We start from the raw sequence: 19332 nt of genomic DNA on the forward strand, positions 1-19332 counted from the left end.
ATTTTATTTATTCATGTTTTCTACTTTTTGTTTTTCCTCATCCATTTGTTTTGTGCAGAGTTCGCATGAGACTCTGAACGTAGTGGAGAAGAAGCAGGCAGAGGTTGGGATAGAAGAGACAGTAGTCACTGCCGATACCAACAGAGGCAAAACACAACTTGTCTCTGGTGGTGGGCAAACTCAGAAGATGGAGCACCTATCAAAGAAGGATTCTTCATCACTGTCATCAAGTAGCAGCAGTAGTGAGAGTGAAGATGAAGTAGGAGAATATCAGCCACACCAACGGATGACTCAGGGTGCCATAAAAGAAGAAATAGAAGAAAATGAAGTTATCATAGAGGAGGGAGAACACAATGCACAGGCAACAGTGTGTGCAGAAATTTCACAAGAAGCCAGTCCAGTTCAAGTAACAGTTACGCACATACCAGTGACAGAAACATTGGTCCAGGCGAATGAAGTATCCACCAAGACACCCGGAGAGGGACACCCGGCAAAACTGGATAAGCAAGCCCTGAAAGAAGAGAGGGTGGAAGAGCAGCTCAAAGTAAATGGAGAGGCATCGCATAGTGACATTGATGTTTCACAGCAAATAATTTGTTGCTCCGAGGTAAATGGTAGAAGAGTAAGGGATCCTTTATCAGGCGCGTCGTCCTAGGGTTCAATATCTCTGCCTTTCTTCTTCTCTGTCCTCTTCAGGTTTTCATAAAGATTCAGATCTGGAAAGTGGAAAATGGATGTGCAGTCAAATTCTGCCTTTGGTTAAGGCTTCTGAATTTTTTACTAGTTTGGTTACCCAGAAGAACTTGCCTGGGATTATGCCATCTTTTTACTTTCTCATGTTCTGTTTGTTTTGCATGTGTTAATTTGTTTGAGTCTTGTCCTGTCTAGTTTGATTTTTATTATCCTTCAATAAGTTTTAATTGGAATTGTGATGTTACCTTTCTTGGGCATGAGATGAAAACGCATTTTATGCATTTGATGTAATAGTCTTAAAACCCAAGTATTTTTTTAATTGAAAAACCCTACCTATTTTATGAAACCTCCTATCTAAATACTAAAACACAAATAGCCAGAATTTGTAGGAACGCACAGTTGGTGCATTCTGTAAATCACCATGAGACACACATACCATATTTACTACTCTTAACCAAAGTCCTTTGCAGATACAGTTATTATTTTATGCTAGCCACTTGTAGTCCTCGAGAGGCATGAACTTACTCAGTAGATGCTAAATCAAATTTATTTTCTCTAAGAACATGCAGCATAATGAAGAGCCTGAGAGATGGTAAATGAAGCACAGGTTAAAGGTTCCAATCCGTGTGTGTGTGTGTGTGGTCCTGGCAAACAGCAACTTGGGAGCACAGCAACTGTGTTAATCAGCTGATATTTCTGGAGGGAAAGACTAAACCCATTCCGCCTCCATCCATCCATCCCCCCCCCCAAAGCTGATCTGTGCTGCTGCTGCTGCTGCTGTTGTCGTCGTTGTGTGTGTGTTTCAAAAAGACCAGAATGGTGCACATAGCAGCTGGACTAGAGGAGGATTCCCAGAGCCACTTGCATGTGCAATTCCTCATCCAGCTAGAGAAATGTGTGTGGAGCACCATAGTTATACTGGAGTGGCTGAGGGCATTTCCACCCCCAAGGTTATTAAATATGGAAACAGAAGATTTGTAATGATGGTCAGGGCCATCTAGGTCAATCTTGTCCCCATTGGCAGGATTTGTCAAGTTTTAAACTGTCTCAAAAATGCATTTATGCATTTTATTAAACATTGCCATATAAGGAGTTGTAGCAAGTTTGTGACACTCAGGAAGTAGTGTATGGAGTTGGTTTTGGGGTGACATCTATTGGCTCTATAAGGGTAGGTCATACCAACGAGATCATTGAAGATATATTGACAAGCTTAATAAATAATGATTTAAACTGTTCGTAAGGGCTGTTTCAGAAGAATTTTATTATGTACTTGCTCAAACCATAAAGTTTGAAGTAGTTACATATCTTGTTAACATGGTGTACAAGACAGAAACACATAAATGCTGTGGCCATTTGTGGCTCACCTACAGTGAGTATATATTATGTGCATGAAGTTTTAAAAAGCCAGCTTTTACATCAGATGTAAGCTATGGGTTCAAACAATGGAAAGCTGTGATTGGCCATGGGCTCACCACTGTATAGATCGCTCGTATACCCTGATATTTTAAAAGCTTTAAATCTTACCAATCTGATTGTATGTTAATTTATTAACCATTTTTATATATGCTACTGATTTAAATATATATTCCTATCTAGCATAGGAAATATACCATGGTGATTTTCAAGTGCTTTCTTATATTTAGTAGACAGAACACTTAACATTTCTTGTGTGTTCATGATTTTCAGACTTGGGTTTAGAAGTTCTTCTAACGAATGTTTAAAAAGTGAATCTGGGATCTTGTTGCCTGAAGCCAGTTCATAAACTGCTGTATACCATGTACTTCAAAATTCATACTCTTCTGTGTCTTTCTAAACACTAGCCTCCAGTGGTTAAAACTGAGATGGTGACCATTTCAGATGCTTCACAGAGAACTGAAATATCCACCAAGGAAGTACCAATTGTTCAGACAGAAACTAAAACGATCACATATGAATCTCCCCAGGTACAGGTGTTGTATAATTTAGAATGCCTTTTTGGGATACAATATTGTAAGCTTGTTGGGAGAGGAAAAGTTGCCGTATCTCCTTGTGGAAATAATATCTATATACATACACTGCTTATACTAGGACAATGAACTAATGGACTTCTTTATCTGAGAACATCATTGAGATGCCATCTTGACCTCACCTGCCTGAGAAGGGGTTAATAATGACTGAATCATGTTAAATGACATTTAGTACATTGTGTGTTCCAGAATTGTCTACTGCACTTGACGTCTTCATTTCTAAAACAGGCAACTTTTGTTTAAAAGAAGGCTGCTAGTTTGGCTTCCCTGTTTTGTCAAAATTGACTATTGCTCTTTCTTCTTGATGGTGCAGTTTGATGGCAGTGGTGATGCTGGTGTGCTGTTGAGTGCACAGACGATCACTTCAGAATCTCTTTCTACAACCACAACCACACACATCACAAAGGTAAAAAGAAAAACAGTGAGGTTTGCTGTTCTCATCTGTTTTAACAAAACAGGACAGAAGTAGACTGCTCTTAATCAAAATCGGCTGTGAAATGTTATATTATTCCAAGTTTCTGGGCACATTATATATGTACTAATGAAACATTCAGAATTCAAGATTTTGTGACTCTCTTATTTTCTGGAACCTTGAACTTTCATTATATTTAACCTAGGATGATTTATTTTAAGTATGTTTAGAGCAGTTATGACTATCCTAAATGAAGGCATGGACACCGTTACCATTTAGTACCATCTGTTCAACCCTCTCCCCCCTTGTCTTTCGATGCTACTCTAGGTTGCAGTGCATAATGGATTTATGCTGCTGATTATTTTGTGCTGGTGGGGCTTTCATATATTCTTTTAGTATTGTTGATCATATTTGTATTTTACTGAGTTTAAATTGTGACCCATATTTGATTGAGTGGTACTGGAATTTCCAGATAGTGAAGAAGAACGTTGAGTTTTGTGCTGCAGGTGTGGTTTTCCTGTTACACATATGAATAATGAAAGTATAGAAATAAGTCTTAAGGCCTTAATGTGCTGTGTTTTTTTATCTTAAGAATTGTTACTAAACTGTAAACATTAGAAGAACTAGAAAAAGGTTTTCTGCCTTTCCTGTGTTCAGTTACAAGCTGCTACTTACATTGGAGGATTAAGTAAAACATTTCTTGTTCTTGAAATCTTTAGACAGTAAAAGGTGGTGTGTCAGAAACCAGAATTGAAAAGCGGATTGTTATCACTGGCGATGCGGACCTTGACCACGACCAGGTGAGAGACAGAACACATCATATTCTGCTTTCCAATATTTTGCCCCTCATGAGGCAGTTGAGGTTTTTCCCCTGTCAAAAATGTTCTATTTTAAGAACATGAACAATATTTTTAAAACTCAACCACCTCATGATGTAAATTGCTAACCATCACTGAATTACTATAATTCTAATCTGCCGTTTTTACCATGTGGTGCTGCACTGATTCTTAATTGATGGTAGGTTCACAATTTAACAGAACAGGGATTTAATTTTCATTTCTTAATTGTAATGTACCAAGGACTCTGAGTAAATTTAATTTCAGATTTTGATGTGCTTGTAGCAAGTGGCTTGTGACAAGTTCAATCTCTCCTTGAAGCCTGAAATTAAATGACAGAGCTGTTTAGCATTAGGCATGAGGGATGTCTGTCCCAGCACATGCTAAAACAAAAAACAAAAAACATACAGCTGGGGAATCTGGAAAGGTCAGACAACAGAATTGCTTTAATAAAATTCATATCTCAGTATACTCCACTTAGGATAAATATTATAAAGCCTTAAAGTAAACTTTTTAGAGATAGATTGTATGCTTCTGTTTGTAACACAAGATCTTGTTCAGCTTTGTAAATGTCTGAGTTTTTAATTTATGTAAAACATGTGCTTGTATTCAGATGTAAATTCCAGCATTATTTCAGTAAAATTAGGATTTGTAGTAACCCTTTAAAATGGAAAATACACTTGATAAGAATAAAATACTTTTATTTTTCATATTTGAACCCCTGAATTCTTCAATTTGAACAACCCTGATGTCATTCTTCATTATATAATCTAAATGATGTTCAATACAGCTTAGAAATAAAGTATTTGTCAAAGCTGAAACCGTATCTAGGAAAGCATTATTCCTTAAAACCATTTTTTTCTTGCCTATCCAGTCTTGTTTTCAATTTTATTTCTCTGTATTCTGAAGAATAACTCTTCCATGCTCAAGTACTAAATAAAGTATAGGCAAAGCAAAATAGTGTATGCATTTACTTAGCCATTTATTGTTAAGCCCTGAAGGTTATATATTTAAAAACTGATTGCTATTTATTTTGGTTTATGTCTTGAGTTTCCAGTGTGCATCTGTCAAGGCAAAATCGCCACTCATTTTGTTTACCTCTGAACTGTGTTTTGAAAAGATCTTTAGGGAAAAGTTGCTAATTGCCCAGTGCTTACACTTTCCACATCCCACATCAACAAGGTGTGGAAGGAAGCTGACAGGTGCCTCCTGGCAGAACTATCCATTACCTTGCGAAACATATATTCCCAATCCTACAATTGCTGTAGCAACTGTGGTAGTGGTGGGGGTGAGAATCAGTTGTCAAGGAGACTTGATGGGGAATCTGGTGCCCACTGATTGTTTTCTCCATCCTTGGTCATTTTCGCTTGGTTTGGGTTTCTTTTCTGGGTCCAGCTGGTTTTCTGTGGGAAGGAGGGGATTTTAAAAGCCAGTTAGGGCATTTGAAAGCAGAATTGATGAATGAGGGAAACATTAAGCACCATCCTCTTTGCCCACTGATTCCCCTCAGCAAATTTCACCCTCTCCACCCTACATTAGTGTTGCTGTGGTCTTATGTACTCAGTCACCGGTGAATACATAAACTACTGTTCTTGGCAATTAGGTTTGATACTGATCAGTGTGTTGCAGCTGGTTTTCTTACCTGAATTGGTATCTTCCAACATTAAGTGTGCAAGATATATGCCAAATATCAAAGGACCTGTGCCCACAAATGAGCCTCCTGTCACTGCATCAACACAAGGCTAAAATAAAAGCATGTGTAAAGTGTTGCACACACACACAAAACCTAATTCCACGCTTATGCTGATTGTGACTGCACCAGTGGCAGCCCACCAGGAAAGAGGTCTTGGCATTGTGGTGGACAGCTTGATGAAAATGTCAACCTAGTGTGTGGCAGCTGTGAAGAAAAGTCAGAGGGGAATGTTGAGGGGAATTAGGAAAGGGTTTGAAAATAAAACATGATAGAGGGGGATAAAATTATGTATAGGGCAGAAAAGATGAATAGAGATAAGTTCCTGTTCCTTTCTCATAATACTAGAACTTGGGGTTATTTAATGAAGCTGAATGTTGGGAGATTTGGGATGAACAGAAGGAAGTGCTACACACGACACATTGTTAAATTGTCACAGTTAGTACCACAGGATGTAGTAATGGCCACCAACTTGGATGGCTTTGAAAGAGGGTTAGAGAAGACTTGTCAGTGGCTACTAGCCATGATGATTATGAACCTTCTCCAGGGTTGTATTCAGCTAAGTTTTACTCATAACAGATCCATTGAAATTAATGAACCTAATGAAGTTAAGACATAGCTAAGTGAGATAGGTGTTGAATACCTCCTCTAGTATTGGAAGCAGTATTCCAGCTGTTGTGGTGGTGAACGTTGTTGCGCTCATGTCCTGCTTATGGGCTTCCCATAGACATCTGATTAGCTACTGTGAGAACAGGATACTGAAATAGATGGTCTTTTGGTCTGATCTAGACGGACTCCTCTTACGTCCTAATGCTTGTATGTTGTTGCAGCAATAAAACATTCCTGTCTAGATATTATATTGATCCAAATAGCTCACTATGTGGATCAATATAAAGATGTGGTGTGCTTTAAAAAGTTATTCTGTTTCTTACCTTTTCTGGAGTTTTTTTTTATTAGTGCTTTCTTAATGTTTTGGTGAAAAACTGCTTTGTGAGGATTGCCAGAAAAGGAGGATCTAAATGCTTTAGATAAATATGTAAGATACCAAAACATAGTTTACAGCTCATAACTTAAAATACCCAGTAGCCTCTCTAGGCTTTTTATTTGGCTGTCTCAGTAATGGAGGAGCAGCATTCTTCCTCTGTTCAGTTGTCACTTCTGAACAAAATCAGTCCAGGAAGTCATTACTGGCCAAACTACCTCATAATTTTTATTTAATGGGTCCTTTTTAATACTTACGTAGGCATTGGCACAAGCCATTAAAGAAGCCAAAGAACAGCATCCTGACATGTCTGTAACAAGAGTTGTGGTGCATAAGGAAACAGATCTTCCGGAAGGAGGAGAATAAGGTAAGAGCCTGAGACAAGACCTGATACAAAACTATTATCCTCCCAGGTTAATAATAATAATAAATTTTATTTATATCCCGCCCTCCCCGGCCAAGACTGGGCTCAGGGCGGCTAACATCAAATATATAATACATTAAAACATAAGATCAAACAATCGGTTGAAATACAGCTTAAAATCAGATTACAATCTGAATAAAATCAGATGGCAACCCACAAATTAAAACTATAACTATGGGGTTGGGAACATTAAGTGTTCACCAGGCCCAGCTATTTGTGCTGATCATATGAGCCAGTGAGAAGGGTTAGAGGGGCCCTTTACATGCAAGGTCTTGTAAAAAAGATCCCAGACTGGATCTGGGCCAAAGACATTTCAATTTCATTGTTCCGCAAGGGACAATGACAATAAAGATATTGTATCGTATCGTATCGACCTGGTGGAACAGCTCCATCTTTCAGGCCCTGCAGAAAGATGTCAAATCCCGCAGGGCCCTGGTCCCTTGCAGCAGAGCGTTCCACCAGACTGGGGCAGGGCCGAAAACGCCCTTGCCCTGGTTGAGGCCAGCCTAACCTCCTTGAGGCCTGGGACTGCCAAGGTGTTATTTGTGGACCGTAAGGTCCTCCACAGGACATACCAGGAGAGGCGGTCCTGTAGGTACAAGGGTCCTAGGCCGTATAGGGCTTTAAAGGTTAAAACCGGCACCTTAAACCTGGCCCTATAGTCCACCGGGAGCCAGTACAGCTGGTGTAGCACTGGATGAATGTGATTCCATGGCGAGGACCCCGTAAGGAGCCTCGCCGTGGCATTCTGCACCCGCTGGAGTTTCTGGGACAGCCTGCATAAAGTGAATTACAATAATTGAGCCTGGAGGTAATCATCACATGGCTCACAGTGGCAAGATCAGGGCAGGAAAGGTAAGGGACCAACTGCTTGGCACGGCGGAGATGGAAAAAGGCCGCTTTTGCTGTAGATGCGACCTGTGCCTCCATGGAGAGGGAGGCGTCGAAGATTACGCCCAGACTCTTGACTGAAGGTGCTGGTACTGATTGTTCCCCTGCAAGGGATGGGAGTTGGCGCTCCAACCCCATGTCGTCCCAACCCAGCCAGGGGACCTCTGTCTTCGAAGGATTTAACTTCAACTGGCTCCAACGCAGCCATCCAGCCACCACATCCAAACATCTGGTCAGTGTGTCTGGGGCTGAGTCAGAATGGCCATCCATCAGCAGATAAAGTTGGGTGTCGTCAGCATATTGATGACAGCCCAGCCCGAAGCTCTGAACAAGATGGGCAAGCGGGCACAGAGAGATACTAAAAAGCATCGGGGAGAGGATTGTACCCTGTGGCACTCCACAGACCCAAGGGGTTCTGCGACGACAATTCCTCCCCTAGCGCCACCCTCTGTCCCCGACCTGAAAGGCAAGAGCACAGCCATTGTAAGACTGCCCTGGCTGCTGCTACCAAGCACCTGGAACCCCTATTTGAATGTTCTTTACCACAAATAAATGCATCTTTTGTGATTCTGTCTGGAATCAGATCTAGGGTATAATGTTTTGGACCTTCCAGTTTGGAGTTTTGCTCGGAAGAAGAGCACAAAGGGAAAGCAGAAAGGCATGGCTGAGACTGTAGGCCTTTTGAATGCTAATGGTGATGCATTAGGAGCTATTTGCATTATGAGAGAGAGAGAGAGTGTGTGTGTGTGTGTTCCTTAGCTACCTCCTCGAAAAATGAAGGAAAACTGCTCTTCTGAAGAGGTCTGATGCCACTTAAAATAAGAAAAATGTAGCATGTGACTGACTTGAAAAAGGAACATTACTCGAAGAAAGCTGTAATATGGTTGAGAGTGTTTTTAATAGTATTCAAAATCTGTGACTAAATGTAAAGAATGACATTAAACTGCTTGCCTTTCTTTAGAATTCTGAAGACTGATTTGTGACCGAAGAACTTTGATCATTCAAGTCGGTGTCCCCACCGCTACTTCACTGACTTCACCAAGCCTGGTGACAATGACCAGACATTTCCAGAACAAACTGCCGACACCAAAACTTATCTTCTCTGGTCCTTTGTCCTTTACCATATATGTCTTTTATTTTTATAACCACTTCTTAACATTCTTGGCTTTTTATGAGGTTTAGAGATTTATTATTTTTTCCACGTTTCCCTGACATTTTATATAACTGATTTCTTGATTGCATGAAAGTGAACAAAAATAATTTAGTAAGCACTTTTCACTTTAGCAAGTGCAGGAAGGAAAGAATCTTTCACTAAATCTTTTCAAAATGTTTCCAAATAAAGCCTCTTAATGGGATAACAGCTTTTTTCAGATTATTCAGGTAAATAAAACATCAAATAACATAAGAAATACATTATCTTGTATTAAAAGAAAACACAAAGCTTTCCTATGACCTGGTGGGGAAAATAAATTAAGATTTGTATGGATGTTGTACAAACTCCTTATAGTCTGTTCTGAGGATCTCCCACTTTCTGAAGGGAACTGGTGCTGGTATACTATAGAAGAGATAGTTATAAGGATGTTTCTACTGACTGAGCACTGTTTTAGTAACTTCTCTGCACTTCAGTGCCATTGTTCAATTTCTTCGTGGACACTTTGGTCTGCAACATTCCAGACAGGATAGGAAGGACTTTGCTCTCTTCCCTTCTGGCAAAGATAATCCAGGCAGCTTAAAACCTTAGTGCTTTTCTCTTAACATGTTAAATGTCAAACACTTTGATTATATGAATACATGTGCAGGATGCTTGCATTACATAACTCATTGTCTACCTGTTATAACTGACACGTCTGTTGAGCAGTTGTCTTTAAGTAGTTTGCCTGATGTACTTGTACAGGTTTTCAGGACATTGAGGGACTGGGGGGCAGCCAAGGACCCATTGTAAGTAGTATGGGAACCAACTGCTGAGTGAGGCTGCTAGTCACTGAGGAGGTCTATATGAAAACCTGCTAACTGTCTCTTTCCCACATACTTCACTGTTCACCTTGTGTATAGTTAAGATGCCATATTAAATTTATAGCAGCTTGAAGTTGTATTAAGTGATATTTTGCTTTCTGTAATACTGTTATAAAATAAAGTTTGTTTATTCTCTAAATGTTTCAGCACATTTGTATTTTGACACCTCAAAAAATAAATAAATCAGTTTTTAGCCTCTTTCTCAACATGGTTGAAAGCATTTCAGGAGGGTGGGATGTCTTTAAAACAAAACTTGTTTTTATGTAACCTAATAACATTCCTATAGCAAGAGGCACCCTGGTTTTGTTCCCCCTGCCTATCCAGCCCAGTGGGGAAGAGTCATGCTGTTAACTGAATGTCCTCCTAGAGGTCAAGTTACCCAACTCCCCAACTGCTCCCTGAAACTCCACTACTACAGCGTCCCCAACAGAGAATCGTAGAACAATCTTGCTACTGTAATGCCATTAGCAAGTGTTCTTCAATGCAGCAATGCCATAATCACGTCATAGACAAAATCTCAGTAGCAAGAAGAACTGTCTTTCGCCAGCAAATTTCAGTTCATTTCGAGTACAGTGGTGCCCCGCAAGACGAAATTAATCCGTTCCGTGAGGCTCTTCGTATAGCGGTTTTTTCGTCTTGTGAAGCAAGCCCATTGACAGCTTAGCGGATTAGCGCTATTAGCGGTTTAGCGGCTTTTAGCGGATCAACTGATAAGCGGCTTATCAGCGGATCAGCTGATAAGCGGCTTAGGGCTTAGGAAAAGGGGGGAAAAAGGGGGAAAAAACCGCAGGAACTCGCAAGACATTTTCGTCTTGCGAAGCAAGCCCATAGGGAAATTCGTTTTGCGAAGCGCCTCCAAAACGGAAAACCCTTTCGTCTAGCGGGTTTTCCGTCTTGCGAGGCGTTCGTCTTGCGGGGCACCACTGTACAAGGTTCCTACCAAACCTCTTTGCTTTAGTTGAAAGTGTTGCAAATCTGCAATTTCCAAAACAAACACAAAACCCCTATACAAGCCCTAAGAAATGCATTAGGTCTAAATAATGTCATCAGGTACAAGCAGTATTATACTCTCTTGTACAAGAACAACATTTTACTGTATTTCCAACATTTGTGACTGCAGAGAGCTTTTTTTAAGTGGTAGAGAAATGGAAGAAAAGTCCAGTTTTCTATTTTGTGCACAATTATTTTTGCATGAAAACATTTTCTGCTGTTAATTATTTTGATTCCTAATATAAAGTTAAAATCCAATTTTTAGATAACAAGCCCATTCATTTATACCTTTTTAAAAGAACAAATTGTTTCAACTTCCCTCACACATCTACACCCAGTTTTTGCATAACATTAAACAGCTATTAAACTTCTGGAGTAAATAGCCAATGTTAAACTATGTATCTGGACGTTACCAATTTCTTAGGATGATCTTGGTTTCCTTTTACCGTTTCCCTGTTTGTAGTATTTGGCATAGGCTTCAATGGCAGCAGCACTTGGGGGATTATGCATTATGTAGAGCTCCTGGTCCACTGAAAAGGATAAGCACACTGTGTTAGTTTGCAGCAGCTGCTGAAAGGCGACCAGCAAGATAAAATTTTCCTCTCAGCAGTAGAGCTTCATGCTTGTGTTCATTTTTTTTATACACAAATGAAAAATAAATTTCATACTACTGTATTATAAATTTATTTATACCCCGCCCTCTGGCGTTCTCATGGAGGAGGCACACAAAGAAGGGCCTGAGATAATAACCGCAGGGGTCTCGGTCAGTTAATACGCTAGTTCTTGAGGTACTGTGGTCCTGAGCACCAGCACTTTGAATTGGGCCCGGAAACTAATTGGCAGCCAGTGCACTTTGGCCAGGATTGGTGTTATATGCATGGATGTAGCCGGGGGGGGGGGGCAGTAAAACAATAGAAATACTTAACCAACTGACCAGTCACATTGGTCCTGCCCCCCCCCCAATCCTGCCTACCCCCATGGTAGGTTTCAGCCCCCATGGCTCAATCAGTCTTGGCTGGTGAGCAACCAGGCTGCCAAATTCTACACCAGCTGAAGTTTCTGAACTGTCTCCAGAGGCAACCCTATGTATAATGTGTTGCAGTAAGCCAACGGCAGTGATGCCATTTGAACCAACAGAAGCTGCTTTTTAACTTCATCAGTGGCCTGGAGTTAAGGGTGAGCAGTGAAGTAACCAAGCTTGCTGATGACACACAATTTATCAGAATGGCAGAAACAAAAGGGAATTGTAAGGAGCTCTTGTAAGAGATCTTTCCATGCTGGGTGACTAGATACTAAAACGGCAAATGAAATTTAATCTAAGCAAGCGTCAAGTGATAAGAAATCAGGGCATATAAATAAATAAATCCCAACTTTGCAAACTCACAGGATTCACTGCCTAGGACAAAGACCTTGATCACTGTGCTCTAAGGAGAAACTGTCACCATCCAGCTCCCAGAATGGCCCTCCCCCAACTGCCACCCCCAAGGCCCTCTGAAGGACCATCTTGTGCTGAGAGAACAAGAAAGAGTAACAGGTTTGTCTAAGCAAGCTGCCTTTTACATTCTTCTGTAACTTAAAAAATCGGATGCTTATTGTCATAACCTTCGGGGAACCACTTTGTGGGGGCCTCCTGAGGAGCAATATGTAAGTACAAGAAATAAAGAAATAGCCATATCTAAATGCAACAGTGAAATTGGGCAAGAGCCGGATAGCTTTTGGTGCTGCTTTATGGACTTTCCCAAAGCAATTTCATTTCAAATGCATCGATAAAATTGTTTGCCAAACTTGAAATAGAGCTGGACAAAATCAAGCCAGGCTGAGTGGGAGACCCAAGACATAGAAATCCTCTACTTTGCTTAAACACACACACTCACACACACAGAGCTATTACTTGCTATTGTCTTACCGCTTGATGCTCAGATCTGTTCAGCTCTATTTGGGTTTTTTTTGGGGGGGGGGGACTGGTTCTGAAGCAGTGCTGTATCCCACCCACCAGTACCCTTTCAATACTGGCAATCTACGCCATACATTATCAGTAGGAAATCAAATATATTTACTGGCCTTTGCCTGGGGAAGTGCGCCGAGGATAATATCAGTTTCGTACAGTACAGCAGGAGATTAGGTGTTGTTTCGAAGGAACAACTAGTTCTAATTACTGTATAGGTTAAATTCAGAGCGTTCTGCTTTATTATTAGTTCTGCCTACCTGCCCACCTTTCAGAGCCCTGTAGTGGCTGACTCACCCTGTCGTAGCATAACCCTCAGGTAGGCAATGAGCAGGAGCAGGAGCAGAATCACTGGCAGGAAAATTCCCATGAAGAGAAGCCATCCAGGCAGTTCCCTGACAAAAGCTGTCAGGGTGTACACCACAGCCTGACCCATCGCAAGTAGGCTTTGTGTAGCTGTGTACCTTGTTCTCTGTATTTTGTTGCTCCTGCTGCATGGCCTTTGCTCGGCCCATATTAACTTCTTTTCCTTCTGGACTTTGCTTTGTTTGCACAAGCCTGTGATTTCTAATGTGAGGGCCACCACGTTAGCAGAGCTAACTCGGCAGCAAAGTTTAGAAGGGCAGATTGAAATGGCACATAACGGCCTTGACTGCAGCTAAACTGAGAATAAAAGGGGCTTTTATAATTTCTCTAGTCAACTGTTTATTTGAAATACCTGCATGCCAGGAGGCTAAGAGATGATATATAAAGCATTTCAGGCATTTCTGTTTTATTCTTCCGCACTTGCGTTGTGTTAAATTTGCTTTGCATGATGCACAGGAAAGTGGGGAGAGTACTGATGTCTGTCTCTCCCATGGTTCCAGAAATGTGGGGATCTTGCAGCCCTAGAATATTATCAAGGATGTGAGTTTAAGGTTTGGTGCTGGTCTCCAGCCAATGGTTAGGGAGTTGGAGTCCAGCAACAACAGGATAAAATCTCTTGTGTCCCATCCTCTAAATTCCTCTAGTCTCCTTCTTGAAGGCTCTTTGCCAATGAGAAATGATGCAAGCTGGTGTCTGTATTTTGTAAAGTGCATTTTCTCCACTGAGCAACTATTAAAAATCATCACATCAATCCTGCTCCTGCTTACTAAGCTGAGATCAATTCTTTGCCAATTCTCAAACTGTAGAATACAAAACAATCTGGCCATGTCAGGAATAATGCCCTTCCTGATCACACAAATGAAGACTTAGAAGTGATAGATTTGATGCATTGGACCTGAATTCTCATGTGTATGAATGTTGCTGGCAAGCTACTCGTCTGTACACAAAATCCCCTTTCCTGAACACTCCTGAATCCTCCTTTATTCAAAGCATTTCTCAAAACCTGCTTTCTGCAACCTAAATGAAGCCTGAGGATACACCACTGTATTTACTCATGTTCATCTTGTTATCCCTCTCTCTGCTGCTGCTGCTGCTGCATTTGTCTCTTTCTTCCTACCCTCGCACTCAACTCTGTCTAGACTTTGCCTCTGGCTAATAGAAGGGCTCCTTCCATCTGCAGATGGCTCTGATCCAGCTGTGAAAACCTGCAGACAGAAGCAATAACCCACACCCACCCAAAAAAGAAAAATCTCTGGCAGATTGGGGAAGCCCTGGAACAACACAGAAGGTGGCACTGGAAGCTGCAGAGGGAATATTAATAAAGAGGGCTAGGACTGAACAAACATATGCACATATATATACAGTGATCTACATATAACTTACGCTTTCTGAGTGAGCAGCACCCTGCTTTCTTAAATTACTCTGTACAGTACTCTGTGGATAATAGTCTATTTGGCTTCTTCTATTGTTGTTTCTTGGGCTCCATGATCACTGCAGATGGTGACAGCAGCCACGAGGTTAAAAGACACCTGCTTCTTGGGAGAAAAGCAGTGACAAACCTAGACAGCATCTTAAAAAGCAGAGACATCACCTTGCCAACAACGGTCCGTATAGTTAAAGCTATGGTTTTCCCAGTAGTGATGTATGGAAGTGAGAGCTGGACCATAAAGAAGGCTGATCGCCGAAGAATTGATGCTTTTGAATTATGGTGCTGGAGGAGACTCTTGAGAGTCCCATGGACTGCAAGAAGATCAAACCTATCCATTCTGAAGGAAATCAGCCCTGAGTGCTCACTGGAAGGACAGATCCTGAAGCTGAGACTCCAATACTTTGGCCACCACATGAGAAGAGAAGACTCCCTGGAAAAGACCCTGATGTTGGGAAAGATGGAGGGCACAAGGAGAAGGGGGCGACAGAGGACGAGATGGCTGGACAGTGTTCTCGAAGCTCTCAGCATGAGTCTGACCAAACTGCGGGAGGCAGTGGAAGACAGGAGTGCCTGGCGTGCTCTGGTCCATGGGGTCATGAAGAGTCGGACACAACTAAACGACTAAACAACAACAACATTGTTGTTACATCCTCGACTAAGTGAACAATGCTCAGAAGTATGTAGCAAAGGTGTTGGATCATGAAAATGGTGGTGGCAGAGGAGACAAGGCCAGAAAATAAATGAGTGTCATCAAATGACAACATGGGCGCAAGGAACAATACTAACAGTGAACAGGAAAGATTAACAAACTGCGGGGAAGCATTTGTCCTTCCTTTTAATGAGATTTTAATAAGAAAGTTGGGATATTGTGGGTGGTATCCAACACTGCAGCTTGGCTGTCACAATGGACTTCTGCACCCACAACAGAACTGCTTCTCCCCTTCCAGCCCCGTGAATGCTTCCAAAATCAACTCTGGAGGATTAGGGACCCTTTGGAGCAGTATGAGGGGATGGGCAGGGGAAGAAGAGGAAACAGAAGTGCTATTGCGCCAGGGGAGCTGAACACACACAAAGCATTGGATGCAACCCTCTGAATTTCAGTTGCATGAACATAAAGCACGGGTGGACTTAGGTAATATGGCTCCCTGAGCAAGGACAAAATTCCCTTCCTTCCCCTCATAAATTCTTATTTTCACAATAATTCCTTTTAATACAGTTGCTTTTATGAATCTTCTCAGCAGGCACACATATAAATATTATAATTATGAGCCCCATTTAGCTCGGCGCCCTGTACAGGGGAAACACCCCCCCCCTTAGATCTGGCACTGCATAATGTTCAGTCAGCACTCAGCACTCTCAAAAGCCAGGGTTCAACTATGGACCAGTGGAACAATCGTATACAGAGTGCCTCTACACATGTTCAGAGTGCATTGTTCCGCCAACTCAGAAATTTCAGGCTTAAAAAGAAAAAGAAATGAAGAAAAACTGGGCATCCAACCATTTCCTCAGTGGCCTCTCTAAGATGTGTGTGATAAAATCAGGTGTTTGCAGAAATGATGGTGTTTGCAGGGCTCAGAATAATTTTAGATTTTGCAGTGGAGTTTGGGTAAGGCATGAAACCTCCCCACATTTCAATCCACAACTGTGTGGGGTAATCCATTATTGGCTTCCTGAGACTGAGCCAGAGTAAACAAGAGAGTGATACCAGTTGGCAGGAAAGGAATGTGGGTCATCAACAAAATACAGCACCCCATTAGTGTGAAAGCTGGTGTGTTTGAGTCAGCCATATAACAGATGATCTGACATTTTTCCATTGCTTGGTGCAGATAGTCCATGCTATGAAACAGATTTCTCCTGTTTACTTTGGCCTTCTGATTTGGCAATAACATTGATTTTATTTTTGGATAGTGTAGTATTTTATCCACCCCAAATCCGATAAACAACTCCGTATTGGTCGAAACTAAAAATGACTGCTCTTCACTTTCAAAGAATCATTAAGAAAGCATGCTGTGTTTAGGGCTTTGATAACTTTTAGGACAAGTGTTGTCTGTTGTTGTTATCTAGGGTTGTGTCCATATGGGAGCTTCCCCACTGCCAGTTTGTTATCTTAGCATACAGTAGTAAATGCACACAGCAGCACCAGAAAAATAATTCAGTACCAACAAGCAATTTAACACTACAAACAAATAATACATTAGCACAGTGAGACGGGTCAGTGGCAAGTTCTAAAATTACATAGTAAATAAAGCAGGCATACTTATATGGCAGTAGGTAATCATTAAAGTAAACTAGCCTTTGGTAATTTCAGGCTTTAAAGGCCAAAATCAGCACTTTGAATTGGGAATGGAAGGAAACAGAACTGCCAAAGGATCTGAGCTATATGTTCTGACCTGTGGATGCCGTACAAAACAACACCTGGTTCAGCCTGAGGTTTGCATTCCCTTCTGAGCAACCTTCTGGGGCATATGCCCCTGGTGGGTGGGGCCAGGAGCAAAAATGGGTGAACGGTGAATATACAGTTCACCTTTGCACAGCAAATTCTTAAACACATAACCTCATTATCCTCCAGGCAAGCAAGCGTAATCATCAGAATCCAAGGACACATTCCAAGCAGGCAAAGATGCTCCAGCATGTGAAGCAGGGCCAGAGGTGCCTGGGGGTGGGGTGTAGCCTTAGGAGGCCCGCATTTGGCCTCTGGACCAGAGGTTATCCACCCCACGCTAGCGGGAGAAAGGGGACTACAGGAGATTCTCTAATGGCCCAGCTCAGAGACCAGCAACTGTTGGTTCCTCTCTTTTTTGAACACTTTTCATTCCAGCTGATGGTTTTAAGAACCCTGTAACTAAGAAGTAGTGCTTGAGTTTGCTTCACTCCTCTTCCCTCCCTGCTCCTTTTCCTTTGGTGTCATGCCTTTCAGATAGTAAGCAGTGTCTCATTACCAGGAGTCTTTTTTTCTGACAGAACACCAGAGGTAAAAATAAATAAATGCTCCAATCCTTCTGGTGTACCTGGAAGTAAGTCCTGATAGTCCACAGTCCCAAGGACAACACTAGAGATTTGACCATCCAAATGGTCAAATGCCAGTCCAGGTCCAAAACAAGCAAGGTCTGAAGTCAGTCCTGAAGGTCAGGTTCCTGCCTTGGCAGATGATCCAGAGCTGGAACACCTGGGGGTCAGTCTCAAAGTCCCAGTCTAGTGATCATCCCAAGGCAACCAAACTGTAGCCCATCACCAGAGAAAGCTAAGCAGACACAGAGCTTCTGACTTGCTTCCTTTTTACCCTTCTCAATCTTGATTGCTGCACCTGAGTTTGCTCCAGCTGAGCAACTGTGTCTCTCCACTTGATGAAGCATGTGACCTTCCCCTGCCCTGAGCCTCATCCAGCTGAGTGACCACAAAATTCTTCTCTGACCTAATGAGCCTCATGATCTCCACCTGGTCCACTAGTGAGCTGGGTTGTTTTCCCTTGCCTGCCTTATTCTCCTGGAGTGCTCTTCCTGCTGTTTCCAACACCTCAGAGCCCGGCATGTCCATGGAGACACCTCTGCTTCTGGTGATGTGTCACCCTTCCCTAGCTGCCCTGAACAGTTAGCTTCTCCTGCAACATTCTCTGATGTCCTGTGAGTACCTCCTAAGTCCCCAACCTCCCCTTCTCTGTCTCCAGCTTCTCCCAATGTGTACCAATCACGGCTACATCCCTCACCAGAATCCTCTTCCCTTTCCTCTGTTGTCCTGCCAGTTCATGGCATTCTGTGGGTTTCCTTACCCTTTCAGACTCTGAAACTCACCTGTGGCTTTCCAGGAGGTCTATGCAGAAGTAAAGTGTGTGCTGCATAGCTTATTTGTATCTGAGGCACTGAAGAACCTTGCCTGAGTGCGATGGGAGGCTGTTTCCACACAGGATTCCAAAAATTATTATTATTGTATTGGGAAGTTTTTAATGTTTTATGTTATATTATGTTTTTATATGTGTTGGAAGCTGCCCTGAGGGGCTCGGGCAACCCAGCCAGATGGGCAGGGTATAAGTAATGAAAGTATTATTATTATTATTATTATTATTAATTTACTTATTAGTCTTCTATAGCTTGCTAAGTGGACCCTTCCACTTTTGGGGCAGTCTTTCATCCTTATAGTTGTTTGTCCTTATAGAACTTCTTGGACAGCTAGAAAGCAAACAGTTTTGTTTCATCTGGGAAAGGAAGTGGAATGCATCAAGAATGTGTCTCTGCAGCAAACTCAAATAGTTTTTGAGGTTATGTGTACCACACAAACAGGATTGTGCTCAAGACTGTCTTTATTGTTAGGCAGGATGACATGGTCCATCTCGGGTGGCAGCTTTCTGAGTCCCATTACAGGGACTGTTATTCTGTTACTTTTTTGTTTTGTTTTATCCTCCTAAAAAGGCTAGCATTTGGATTTTCTGCCTCAGGTGCCAAAACTGTCTTGGGCAGTTTCTGGATAGGGTGTCCAAGTGTGGATTGTGCAAAGTGAGGGGGGGCACTCTACATTTTCTCTTTGCTCATGTAACTGTAACTTTCAAATCCTCCTTTCTGTGTCTGCAAAGCAATGAGAGGCGACTGTTTGCATATGTCCAAGACTTGGCTCATCTTGTTAGTCTCAGTGAGGAAAATGCTTTTTGGCACTTATCCTTTCCA

General features: G+C 41.8%; 1 protein-coding gene and 1 long non-coding RNA gene across 12 annotated transcripts in view; one reads left to right on the forward strand and one right to left on the reverse strand.

The window, feature by feature from the left end:
• EPB41L2 (erythrocyte membrane protein band 4.1 like 2) overlaps positions 1-10086 on the forward strand; it is a 78553-nt gene extending 68467 nt beyond the window's left edge. For 8 of the 9 annotated variants that reach the window (XM_079970629.1, XM_079970630.1, XM_079970628.1 and 5 more), the window contains 6 exons: positions 59-607; positions 2514-2636; positions 3013-3105; positions 3831-3911; positions 6881-6986; positions 8896-10086. In XM_079970629.1, coding sequence (XP_079826755.1) covers positions 59-607; positions 2514-2636; positions 3013-3105; positions 3831-3911; positions 6881-6985 — 951 coding nt within the window. In that variant the 3' untranslated portion in view covers position 6986; positions 8896-10086. The remainder of the gene's footprint in view (positions 1-58; positions 608-2513; positions 2637-3012; positions 3106-3830; positions 3912-6880; positions 6987-8895) is intronic. The other variant, XM_079970636.1, reaches the window with a different exon arrangement.
• Positions 580-13384, reverse strand: LOC307213035. Of its 3 annotated transcripts, XR_013837351.1 has the most exons (5): positions 13180-13384; positions 11351-11467; positions 5177-5350; positions 3787-3982; positions 608-716 (listed from the first exon to the last, which is right to left on the reverse strand). It is a non-coding gene; the product is annotated as an uncharacterized lncRNA (long non-coding RNA). The 3 variants fall into 3 exon arrangements; XR_013837350.1 differs by lacking the exon at positions 3787-3982 and having other exon boundaries at positions 580-716; positions 13180-13377; XR_013837352.1 differs by lacking the exons at positions 608-716; positions 3787-3982 and having other exon boundaries at positions 4372-5350; positions 13180-13373.
• Between the last annotated feature and the right edge of the window lie 5948 nt (positions 13385-19332).

This window comes from Podarcis cretensis, assembly GCF_951804945.1.
Source record: "Podarcis cretensis genome assembly, chromosome: 3".
Lineage (NCBI taxonomy): Eukaryota > Metazoa > Chordata > Lepidosauria > Squamata > Lacertidae > Podarcis > Podarcis cretensis.